We start from the raw sequence: 12,991 nt of genomic DNA, 5'->3' as shown, positions 1-12,991 counted from the left end.
TGTTTTCTCATACCCCATGTGTCCGGCCATGGGGTTAAAGTGAGCCGCCTAGAAAAGCATTTACCGACGGCTTTTAGGCACCAACAACTGGGTGATTTCTTCCCTCGTCTGGGTGTCACGACTCACTCTCTATAATCTGTCCCTGATTAATGCAAAGTGAGGGAATACCCGCGCTATTCCCGGGCGCACCAGCTGATCAATGGATATCACTTGGTCTCAGGCTGAACATAGAGTATCATCACAAGACTACTCAAGTGGGAAATCTTCCATGGGGTGCCACTGGGGAGCCAGGGGGGCCTCCCGTGAAGCCACCGCCGGTTCCCCCTCCCCCTTGGCAGTGTCAGATGACCTTGCGTCACCACTGAGAACAGCGCAGATACTCCGTTTCTCTACCGGTCGTGAATGCACCCCTGTGCACTGCTTCACCAACTTGCCGAACTCTGCCCAATTGGTCCCTAAGATTAAGGGGTGCGTCAGGTGCGAACTTATAGCCACCTTAACACTATATTTTCAAGATCAAGATCAAGATGCTTTATTGTTGTCCATTCTTTAACATGTACAAGACACATAAGAACTGAAATTTCATTTTCGGCACAGTCCCACTAAGAGCAGACATACGTTACAAGGGGACAAGACGGGACCGCCAACAGATCAGCCACTTACGGCGCTCCTTAAAAAAGGTGGGAAAAGGGTGACATTGGGAAAGGGGGAAGAGTAAATAAAATATCAGTCTAAGGCTGGACCCTCAGGAGGGGTCCAGACTGAGTCCGAGGAAAAAACCTCATATAGCATGGCACACAAACATACATGTAATCACAACAACTCGCAACAGAGGGCGGGGGGGGATTTGGGGCCCTGGAGGCCGGCTGCCGCTGTAAAGCGCCACTCAGCCATCCACAACCCCGGAGGAATTAAGCAGTAGTGAAGGCGTTGATTGGGGGAGGGGCGGGTGCGTGCATGTATGCCCAATTAACGTGGGTGAGACGTTGAAATGTTTCTGTAGACTGGGGCTGATCTCAAAGTTCAACACCAGGTGTTGTTGAAAAAAAGGAAGGTCAAAATCGTCCATCGTTGAGGAGTCCTCGGGGGAGTTCTTCAGAACAGCCTGTTCCTGATAGCATCAAGGCCATTCGAGGGAGTCAAATCGTAGATTAAAATGTTGTTTTCTTCGAGCAGTCAAAACAATGACCTGCCTGCTCTGTGTGTCCGTACTGGATCTCTCAAATTCAATGTAATTCTTCCTTCTCAGCAAGCTTCTCCAAGATGAGATCCATTTTGCGATTCAAATCAGAAATCGCCCCAGTCTGTGTTCCCACAGCTCGACCCAATCCTTCCATTGCGATAAACAGCCGTTGGGCTCCTTGAGTGGCTGCCATCTTCTTCCGAATTTGACGATACACCAGAGCAATGCCCAACCCAATCAGCAGTTGCCCCGCGATCACGGTTCCAAATAGGTAGATGTCTTCCACGTCCTCGATGGAAAGGACTGAGAGGCACATGAGTCTCCATTTATCCCAGGAATCTCTCACATACCCCGCAGCAAAGGTTCCATCAGGGCAGCCAGGCTCCCCCGAACCTCTTTTCCTTGTCGAAAAGACATGGTCAATTGCGTCGGGAGCCCAGCTGATCATATCCATGTTTGATATTTAGATTTGAGGACAGCGCAAAGAAAGAGGCTTCAAAAAAGTTCATACAAGACAAGGACACAAGAAAGCAAGCAGGGAAGGAGGGAGCGGAGAAAAATGTGACCGCCCTCACCAAGAGGCAAGACAGAAAGCTTGAAACAAATTTCCACCGGCATAGGGTACTCGTGAATATCCCCATGCACACATTTAATTCTCACCACTGCTGCCAGGTCTCGAGGGCGGTGGTAGCGGATCCAGGCCGATGTCTGCGCCGGGATCGTCTCCAGAAACTGCTCAAGGACGAGCCGTTCCACCACCCGGCCGTCGGCTTCCTCCGGCTGCAGCCATCGCATCGCCGCGTCCCGCTGCCCCAGCGCAAACGGCCGATCCTCTGGACCTAGACGCAGCGCCCGGAATCGGCGCCTGTGGTCCTCTCTGGAGCACCCCGTCCGGTCCAACACCGCCCGCCTCAGGTCCTGGAAGCGCACGCGGGAAGCCGGGGGAAGGCTGAGCGCCGCTCACTGCGCCTCCCCTGCCAGCAGCGGCAGCAGCCACACTCCCCACTCCTCCTCCAGCCAAGCGCATTGCCCCAGCCGTGGCCACAAAAATGTCCAGGAACGCCTAGGGGTCCTCCGTCTCTGCCATGCGGTAGATGGCCGCGGCCGCCGATGTTGGCACCGCTTCTCTGACCCGGTCCACCAGCGACTGCAGGATCCGGGTCTGCTGGGCCAGCTGGAGTCGGAGCGCCTCTCCTTGCTGCTGGCTGGCCGCCATCACCTCCGCAAAAACCTGCCCCAACGCTGCCAGGGGGTCGGACCTTGTTATCTTTGATGATCAGGTTCATTGGGTGCCAGATGTAGAGGTTGCCCTCTTGTGGGTTCCCCTGATCATGACAGATCTTCTCGTGAACCCAGTAGTCAGGTTTAACAAAGCTTTTATTTGCGCACACACGCCAGGACAGCACACTGTTCTGTGACTTTTCAGTCTTTTCTGCTCTCTCTCCGTCCTCTTGGCGTGGTCTTGCATACGTGTGTCTTGCTCCAACTCCAGTTCCCACAGTGTGTCTTGGCCCGGCTGCTGCTGATAAGCATGGCAGGTGATTGGATGATCAGCCCCAGCTGGGTAATCCAATCACCTGCCAGCTGTGCTTCGAGGCCGGTCCTTACACACCCCACTCCTGCAGCAGGTGTGCCGACCACGCCCCCCTCCACACAGACAATTTTATTTTTGGGATGTAAATATAAGTAACTGGATATGGAAAATGTGTAATGCACTGTGTTGTATCCTGTCAAACCACGAACAACTGGGGGTGTTGAACTTTGTTAGTTGTATGTTCTTGCTGACCATTGGTCTGACTCTGGGTGTGGGTGCAACTAACAAACCGGTGTGTCTAATTATCAATAAATGGCTGCAGAGGGTTGCTGCTGAGTATGCAGGCAAACGCAATGCTGTGTACTGTGTGCTGTCCTCCGTCATCCAGCTTTCGTAAAATGTCCGCGCCAACAATTGAGCTTATCCACTTCCTATAACACGTCTACTGTTGTTATACGAAGTCACTTGTATGCATAGTTCAATAAAGTGAAAAAAGAAGTTGACCGGATTCCGTAAATGAACAAGGAAGTTGCTACTACACGAGGAAAAATGGACGCCACAGATTAGCGGGTTAGTAAGTTTGTGCCATGGCTGTTGTGTAGAGGAAATAGGTAGATGATGGAAAACCAGCTGCAGGAAAAGGAAGTAAAAAATTGCAAAAAGGAAAGTGATTGTGCTGCACACACAAATTACATAGCTCGACCAAAGATGAAAAAAAGTCACAGGTCACAGTGCTGTTTGCACTGTAACTGCAGTCACATTTGAAAAGATCAGATTATAATTGGATTTGTACTAACTCCTGATGTGGGCCAAATCTGATGCGAAAATATCAGCTTTGACGAACTTTAGAGTGTTTAAACTGGTAAAAAAAAATATCCAATCCGTGTCACTTCAGGGCAAAAAACATCAGATTTGGTGGAGCTTTGGTGTCAGCGTTGAGCATGTCTCAGTATGAAGTTTAAGAGCTGGCCTAATTGGAAGTGGCCACAGGTGTGCTGCAGCAACTCTGCCCAGTAAGTACAAACAAGGGCAACTGCAGACAGAAGACAGAGGCAGAACCAGCAGCACAATAGCAACAAGACGAACACATTCCAACCATTTCCTGGACTTTGCTTAAAACTTACAACTTAGACTTTGAGAGAATAGCCTGCGGGGAGGTGTGGTGGGGGTTGGAGGATACCTCTCTGGGGCTCCAGTCCTCCTGACTTGTCCTCTGCTCGTCCATTCCTCAATTTTGACTGCACAATTAGGGGGGCTCGACATGAGTGGGACCCACCATGACCCTAATGTCACCCAAATTTAATCGTATCATTAGTCCCCACCTGCATACATATCTCCTCAGAGACTGGATGTCAGCTGTGATGGCTGACCTTCTAATTTTAACTACACAGTAGACACTCTGGGGGGCCTTATACACTCCCACATCACATGCACAAGTGGGATGGGGTTAGGGGTGCGCCGGGCCCCTCATTGCCTTCACAACTGGCACAGGCTCTGGGGACTGTGGTCTGCTGGTCTACCAATCTTGTGTAGGGACCTCGCTGATGGTGTGAGAGTGAGACGTGTTCTGTCTGTGGGCGGAGTTTTGCGCTTGGTTGAGATCACATCCAAGGCCAGTGGGGTGGGTTCTATCTCTGTTGGGGAGGGAGGGGGGGACCCTCAGGTATGCGCAGCCAGGGCATTGAGTGGAGTGGCTGGATGGAGTTGTGTGTCGTTTTATTTGCCGCGATTGTGGTTGTGGTGTTGTTTGGTGTACTCTGGGGCTGGTTGTGCACAGGTTGGTGTATTTTTGCCGAGCTGTGTGGTTTTTTTGGGGGGGGGGGTTGTCTGACTGGATTGAGTGGCTGCGCGGTAGGCTTTCTTGGTAGAGGGGTCATGTAGTGTTGTTCTGGCTTCATGGTGTTTTTATTTGTGTGTTTAGACGTGGTTGTCATCTTTTTGACAGTTTTTTTTTTTTTATAGATGTGGATTGGGTTGTCGGTTGTTTGTGGCGTCGCACCAATCCGTGTCCGTCTGGCCTAGCGCTATCAATGACTTGGTGTGAGGGCAGCATAGCCCTTTTGTTTGGTGTTGGTTCTGTGGCTTGGTTGTTTCGGCGATGTGTTTGTGCAAGTTTGGATTAGGGAGTGGCATTGATGTCTCATGTTTATGGAGTGGCATTTGCGCTGACTAACGGTCTGGCGCTGGCTAGTGTCCATGGTTTTGTCGCCGTGTGGTTATCAGTCGCTATTTTTCGGTCGTTTAATTTCATCAGGTGGTGCTGGCCGTTGGGGGTTTTGCTGTGATTGTTTGTTTGTTTGTGGTGCTGGCACCTGTGGTTGCTTAGTCTAGTTTGAGGGGGTGGCTGCTATTGTGGTTTGTGAGGGCACATGATGGTTGTCAAGGCTTAGTTTTCATTTGTTGTCATGTTGTTTGGCTTCTCAGGTGTCGGCCCAGGCCTGCCCTCCCACTCTGCCGCGCCGTCCTTTGTGCCCATAGGTCCATAGGTCATACGCTCCCACATACATATACAAATACAGTACATACATACACACTTGGTACATATATCCACACGCACATTCCTTGTACAAACATACATATACAGATACTATACACACACAAGCATCTATGCATACATACACTCATGCATATAATCATGTTTCATCAAACATATATTAACGTTGTCACGCCCGAGGGAAATTGGGTAATAAAAGGCACTCTGATAAAGCTTAACCTATTATACTATAACAGTCTACAAGGTTAATGTAGCACTATTTTCTTTTTCCCCTCCATTTATCTGCTTTCTTTTGTAATTCATGTTTTCATTACATTTATGTATTGTTGCATTTGAAACAATTGTTTTGTTGATAAATAAGGTAATCATTATTATTATTCAATATCAATTGTGTTATTTATATAGGTATTTTATTGTTCCTTTTGTAGTGCATTAATGTTCATTGTCTTTCTGTGTTATCTGCGGTGTTGGGACTAACGCGTTACAAAGTAACGCATTACTATAACACCGTTATTTTTGGCGGTAACTCGTAGTCTAACTACATGATGAGTTACTGCGTTATTTTACGTTATTTTTTATGTAGTATCATGCTTGGACAAAGCTAGTAAAGAGAGACATACTTCACCTCCACCACCACCTAAGCAACAGTGGCTGGATTTTAACGGAGGGACTGCTAACCAGGACAACATTGATAGAGCCATTGCAGCGTATGTGCTAAAAGACATGCAGGCTACTTCTACAGTGGAGTCACCCACTTTCAGACAGCTAATTAGCATGATACCGGCCGTCAAACGCAAATGGCACGGAAAACATTTTTCAAGTACCTGGACAGTGAGGACATAAAAATGGAAAGCGAGCTAAAGAAAACACTCCAAACTCTGCCTCTGCTGAAGGTACACACACTCTGTCAATTCTCTTATATACTTTTGCTCTTTCATTCTAAAGTGTTTAATTATCACATCACTCTAAATGTATTGACTATAAAGTTCACAAACATAAAGAGGGATCCTAGTGGGCCAGGCCAATCTTTCCTTATGTATAAAGTAAAAGTGGGGAAATGTGTAGAGTGTTCTGGGCTTCAGTACAGTGTTGATCTCCTGAAGACATGATTTTATTTCAGAATTCCTTGAGAGAAAAAAACGCCTGGTTAGGCTTTGTGTGTTTGTCATGTGTGCCTTCCTTGGGTGAAGCCAGGTTTACAGCTATGTTGTGACATGTTATATGCTGTTTGTTAATTATGTATGTTATGTTGCAGCTATTTAAAATATGTTTGTCCATTTGTTCTGGCCTGAAACAAAATGGCACTTTGAAACATGTCTTTGTCTTTGTGTGTTGTATGTAGACCACATTGCTTAGCAGAGTTCAGTGATGCAAATGCATGTCAAGTTGATCAACAGATTATATTATTCTCCGGTGCAATAACAGTACTGAAATGAAGGCTAAAAGGGCATTAAAGGGGTCCTTAAAAAAAAAAAATAGAAGTAACTAAATAGATACTTTTCACAGTAACGCATTACTTTTTGGTGTATGTAACTGAGTTAATAACTGAGTTAGTAACTGAGTTAGTAACTGAGTTACTTTTGAAATAAAGTAACTAGTAACTGTAACTAGTTACTGGTTTTCAGTAACTAACATAACATTGGTTAACTGGTTCTTTGCTATCATTGTTTTAATCAAATTTGTACATATCGTATTTGCTACTGTTGTTCTATTGTTGTTGTTGTTTTTTTGTTTTCTGTATGTTTTATCCCCCTCATGTCTCCGCAATCTCCCTTTATATCCCTTCCTGTTTCGGTCCAGCTGCGACAAACATTAAATAAATCTATTTAGAAAGTCAAAGACAAATAAAGCAACAAGAGAAGTATCCCACACTTGTCTTTTGTAGAGTAAATATGTACAGCAGATATGGGCATATACATCAAGAGTATTTGTTGCCTAAGTAGCTCGACAGGACATGTTAAAAAAATAAAAATAATAAAAAAACCTGAAAAAAATTAAAAACTTAAGACATAATCGTGCTTTTCTTTTTCATCCTACCAGATGTCAGCTGGGTCTTACTGCTACTTGGTGTTCGCCAGCATTTGTATATCTGTGGCCGTCTACGTCTACGCTGTCCTGCCTGAAACCAAAAACAAGACTTTCATGGAGATCAGCCACTTATTCACCAAGAAAAAACCCGTTCTGGAGACCGAGTGCCTTCTCCTTGTGGACCAGATGAAACTGAATAAGATGAACGGCTACGGAGTGCTAAAACCGGCATCATTGGCGTTTGACAGCTCCTAATCAGTACCATAACAAAGCTACCAAACTACTATATCTGCATTCTGTATTTGTGTCAAGCTGGAGGGCTCGTTTGTATCCACTCAGGTTCAAAACACTGCTCACAATACTCTGTGGTATGTAGTTCTGCTATATAAATGTGCACCATTTTCATCTACTTTAGGATAATGCATGGGTTGTTAATGTTTTTCAGAATACTGCACTCTTGTATTGTATGGCTGCCAATACAGATACGCATGTGATTCCTTATCTTCTCTTTCTTACACTAATATTTGTATGCATACAATTTGCTTGAAGCTAATTATGATTCATGTTTAAAATATAATACTTCAGCTCTCGGTAGAATTTGATGTCCTTGTGACAGATTGTGCTACTGAACAAATGCTGCGTTCAAGATCTCAGTTCTATTAACACGGTGATAAAGCTGGTAAACTATTAGCTCATCATTACGCAAAATATCAGCATCCCATTATATTTTGCAGATTCAATCTAGTTATGGATGATCTTGATGTCTATAATGTATTTAAGTATTTCTATATATCCCTGTACTCAACTGCTTATTGTTCTACTCCTGAGTTAAAAAAAAAATGTTTTAAATATTATTGCAGCGGGCTTAAATGTTGCAGCGTTGTCACTACAAAACGGAAAATCCCTGGGACCAGATGGCTATCCTCCCTTCAAAAAATGTTGGCATAAGCTAGCCCCCCTATTATTGGACATGTACAATGAATCGTTTGAATCTGGCTGTCTCCCGCAAATGCTCAACCAAGCTTCAATTTCTTTCCTCTTGAAAAAAGGCAAGGACCCTTTGTTGTGAACTTCGTATCGTCCTATTAGCTTGTTAAAAGTAGGCTTTAAATTATTATCCAAACTGCTGGCTTTATGTCTGGATACTATTCTCCCTTCTTTTATTAATGTGGATCAAACCGGGTTCATTCGAAATAGGCACTCCTTTTCTAATATTCAAAGTCGTTTCAATATATTTTATGATATGCCTGCTCTTAACACTGATGGCAGTGATATCTATGGATGAGGAAAAGGCATTCGACCGAGTGGAGTGGTACTATCTATTTTATGTCCTGGAGAGACTCAGCTTTGGTAACAGTTTTATTTAATTGATTAAGCTCCTATATTAATCTCCTGAGGCCTTGGTCAGGACAAATAATATTCTATTTGAATGTTTTCGCCTTTACCTTTTAACGCGGCAGGGTTTTCCCCTGAGCTTTTTGCTCTTGCCAATGAGCCTCTGCCAATAGCCCTTTCCGCCAATCCTCTTATTACGGGCATATCTAGATACATTGTGCAGGTGAAAGTCTCTCTCTATTCAGATGACCTCCTTCTGTATGTCTCGGACATCTTTTTCTTGGTCCCGGCTACCATAAGTTCTCCCCAAGATTTTGGTCATGTGTCTGGTTACAAATTGAACTTGGGTAAAAGTGAAATATTTCCTGTAAATGCTGCTGCTATGAAATATCCTCTGCACAATTTTACCCCTTAAAATTGCCTCGCAAAGTTCCACATACTTGGCCGTCCAGGTCACACATACGCTTGCATAGCTTTACAAAGTCAACTTTGTTCTACTGTTGTCCAGAATCCAGGGAGATTTTGATTGCTGGTCCTTACTCAATTTATCTACAATGGCCCATGTCAAATGTGTTAAATTAAATGCACTTCTGTGATTTTCTTATGTGTTCCATTGTATACCACTTGTTCTCCCTCAGTCCTTCTTTTGTATATTAGATGGTCAGATTGTAGACCTCATTTGGACTAAAAAGACTCACAGATTACGTAAGCATTATTTACAGAGACCCACATCGTCAGGAGGATTAGTACTACCAAACTTTAGGTTTTACTACTATGCCACCAACACTGTAATTCTTAAATATTGGCTGCAATATAAAGCTTTTGATCTCCCTTCGTTATGGCTTGTTAAGGAGGCTAACTCAACAAAAGAAGTATCTCTTAGGGCTCTGGTTCACTCTACCATCCACTCTTCTACTTCCGCTTTTATGAAAAATCCAATCGTAAAAGCCCCATTCAGAATTTGGGTTCGGTTTAAGCGCTATTTTGGTTTACAGACTATTTTTATTTTTGCACTCATCACTGCTAATCATGCTTTCTCTCCCTCTCTTGTTAATAGTGCCTTTTTAAGATGGTCAAGTCTGGGGACCAACAACATTAAAGATGTATACATTGGCAACACTTTTACCTCTTTCCAGCGACTTTGTGATACATTTTCACTCCCTAATCAACACTGTTTTAGATATTTACATATCCTCAGTTTTGTTCGTATTCCCTTTCCCAGGTTTCCAAACTCACCGATGCTTTTTTGACACCACTTCCGACTTTTAAAGGATCCAATACAAATATTTACTATGACATTTTTTATTTTAACTGTAAGTCTCTGAATTCAATTAAGTCACTTCGGGGGGGTGACTTATGAGGGACCCTGGACAGAAATGTTAAATCGGTGTCAACAGTCTCCAACTTACTTCATACATTTGTTTTGGCTTCGTCCATCTCTGTGCAATTATTGGACTGAAATATTTAGGAGGACAGTGCAGCGACAGTGCAGCGAAGACAAAACAAACTCCTTCCTGCCAACAACACCTGGAAAGATAAACTCTGTTACTCTGACACCGCTTGCAGAATGACTCCAAGGCCTATACAGAATCAACACACACACCATGGACCATGGCTACATATGCACACATACCTCCCACCCCCACTCCAAGCCTTTGCCACCGCTTCACCCCACGTGGCATGATGGACAACAAAGCAGTGCCCTAGTGACTGGCAGCTTCGGAACAAATGCCTGCCCCCTCCTCCCCTGTTGCAAGTCTTTTGGTTTCTGTGTAAAATGTTTATATGCTTTTCTGCTATCAAGTTTTTTTCTCAGCCGCAGTCTGTGCTCTTTCTCCATAGGAGCCCAGTCTGAGATCGACTTTTTTTACTCATCCTTCCTCAGCACAACCTTTTTCCCACCTTTGAAGGGGCGCCGATGAAGACTCATTGTGCTAAATTGGAAGGTTGGATTGGAGATATTCTTTATTTCCAAATGGTTGGATTAGTCCAGCCCAGCATGTCACCTGGTGTTCTGTAAATGAGGCAATTGCTCCCCACAGAGTGTGTGTATTAGATATTTATCCTCAACTTTGTCTCTGCTGCCATCTAATTTTTCACCTTAGCAGAGTGTGTTGTATTTTTTACGGAAGACAAATTCACAAATAAATTTTTGCGTCTAAATATCACTTCCGCGTTTTTTTTATGAAATATTAAAAATTGACGATCCAAACAAAATTTGTTGAGTGCTTGCCTCAGCTATACTCGCTGTTCCTCTTGCCTAAATGCCCCACTGAATTGCAGGACAGGGAGACGAATAGGAGCACCGAAAACAAGCTGCTAGTTAGCATAATTAGTATCATCTAGCTAGCTTACTTGTTGTTGCCTTCGTTTGCTCTCCGAGACACAACGTTGGCGGCTGTCCACTTTGCTGTCAAACTTATTTGGATGATTACAGTCCGAACATTATTTGTATTTAATAGTAGCCAGGGAGAAGGTATATTTTTGACGAGACGGATGTAAACAAAGGATAGAGTTAGCAAAGGGGGAACGAGTTCTTTGCATGCATGTTATAGAATTTTACATTACAATTTAAGGTAAGATGTTTAAAAAATTGTTTATAAACATCCATTTGATCCATGTGTATCAATTATATCCATCAAAAATTTGGATTTGAGGCTAATTATTTATTCCGATCGCACACACACAGACACAGATTGAAATGTTAAAGTAAATTAAAACTGTGATTTTAAAGTGTGTCGAGCTGACGTGATCCAGGCAGAACAACAACAACAACAAACATGTAAACAACTTCCAGCAACACATGAACACGGACTCCTCAACACGATCAGATTGAGTAACAGAGGGAACAGACACTCACATTAGGAGAAAAGCGGCAAAGCCAATCAATGAGCTATATAAAGGGAAACCATTTTTCACTGGGTCCTAGTGCTTGGCTTGTCTCCAGCGATATTGTGTGACAGCGGTTTGCATGGTAAAAATGGCAGAGGACCAAATTATCTTTTCAAAAACTGCAGTAAACATTAATAAATGACATCCTTGTTTTGTTTATACCCAGCGGTGTAGGAACGTGTTCAACATTGGGGGGGACATGCACGTATGCACAGACGCGCGCACACACACACACACACACACACACACACACATACACACATACACACATACAAGTACATCTTGCCTTCTGGTTGTTTTGCCAAAGCACAGGACAAGTGTGCATTTCCAGTCACAGACTTTTCATGTGCTTTAATTTTTTTTATATCTTTGTTCCAATTTCTAAATCCAGAAGTGATGAAGGTGGGCTCTGATTTTAGAGAAAATAGTAGTGATGGGTCCGGCAACACCGATGCATCGGCGCATGCGTCGAGCTCATAGAGCGAAACCCTGTGTCGGTGCGCGTACCGCTTTTAAAAAGTGACGTGACCGATCATGAGCTGTTTTGGTCACGTGACCGATACGCGAACTGTGTCGCACTGACGCCTCCTCTGTGCCCTGTGAGCGGGTCTTTTCTACAGCCGGAGAATTAATAACTAAGAAGAGAAAGCGTCTAAAATTGAATACGTTGGAAAAACTGTTTTTGTTTTTTAAATAAAAATGTGTAAAAAAAAATAAATTATAATTTCCAGGTCCACAAGCATCCTCATTCACAACACGTTCTCTTAGATTTCCATGTTATGATACATGTTCACATTATTTATTGACTGTATCTAAAAAAGACAAAAAATATATTTTTATTTAAATGAAGTTATGAAATAATCCTAAATGAAATACAATGACTTGGTTTATATTATTGTATATACTAGGTCAGTGGTTCTCAACTTTTTTTCAGCAATGTACCCCCTGTGAATTTTTTTTTAATTCAAGTACCCCCTAATCAGAGCAAAGCATTTTTGGTTGAAAAAAAAAAGATAAAGAATTAAAATACAGCACTATGTCATCAGTTTCTGATTTATTAAATTGTATAACAGTACAAAATATTGCTCATTTGTAGTGGTCTTTCTTGAACTATTTGTAAAAAAAGATATAAAAATAACTAAAAACTTGTTGAAAAATAAACAAGTGATTCAATTATAAATAAAGATTTCTACACATAGAAGTAATCATCAACTTAAAGTGCCCTCTTTGGGGATTGTATTAGAGATCCATCTGGATTCATGAACTTAATTCTAAACATTTCTTCACAAAAAAAAAAATCTTTAACATCAATATTTATGGAACATGTCCACAAAAAATCTAGCTGTCAACACTGAATATTGCATTGTAGCATTTCTTTTCACAGTTCTTTTTGACAGACATTTTAGTGACAAACCTGAGCTTGTGCTTCACTGAGTTTATGAACTTACATTCATATTTTGTTGAAGTATTATTCAATAAATATATTTATAAAGGATTTTTGAATTGTTGCTATTTTTAGAATATT

At 42.9% G+C, this 12,991-nt stretch overlaps 1 protein-coding gene across 2 annotated transcripts in view; it reads left to right on the top strand.

Annotated features, from left to right (window-relative positions):
- slc2a15a (solute carrier family 2 member 15a) overlaps positions 1-10,541 on the top strand; it is a 145,318-nt gene extending 134,777 nt beyond the window's left edge. For both annotated transcript variants that reach the window (XM_061963786.1, XM_061963796.1), the window contains one exon: positions 7,252-10,541. In XM_061963786.1, coding sequence (XP_061819770.1) covers positions 7,252-7,494 — 243 coding nt within the window. In that variant the 3' untranslated portion in view covers positions 7,495-10,541. The remainder of the gene's footprint in view (positions 1-7,251) is intronic.
- Positions 10,542-12,991: the final 2,450 nt, after the last annotated feature.

Source organism: Nerophis lumbriciformis, linkage group LG02 (assembly GCF_033978685.3).
Source record: "Nerophis lumbriciformis linkage group LG02, RoL_Nlum_v2.1, whole genome shotgun sequence".
Taxonomy (NCBI): Eukaryota; Metazoa; Chordata; class Actinopteri; order Syngnathiformes; family Syngnathidae; genus Nerophis; species Nerophis lumbriciformis.
The sequence above is the reverse complement of the archived record's forward strand: the minus strand, read 5'-3'. Positions and strand labels throughout refer to the sequence as shown.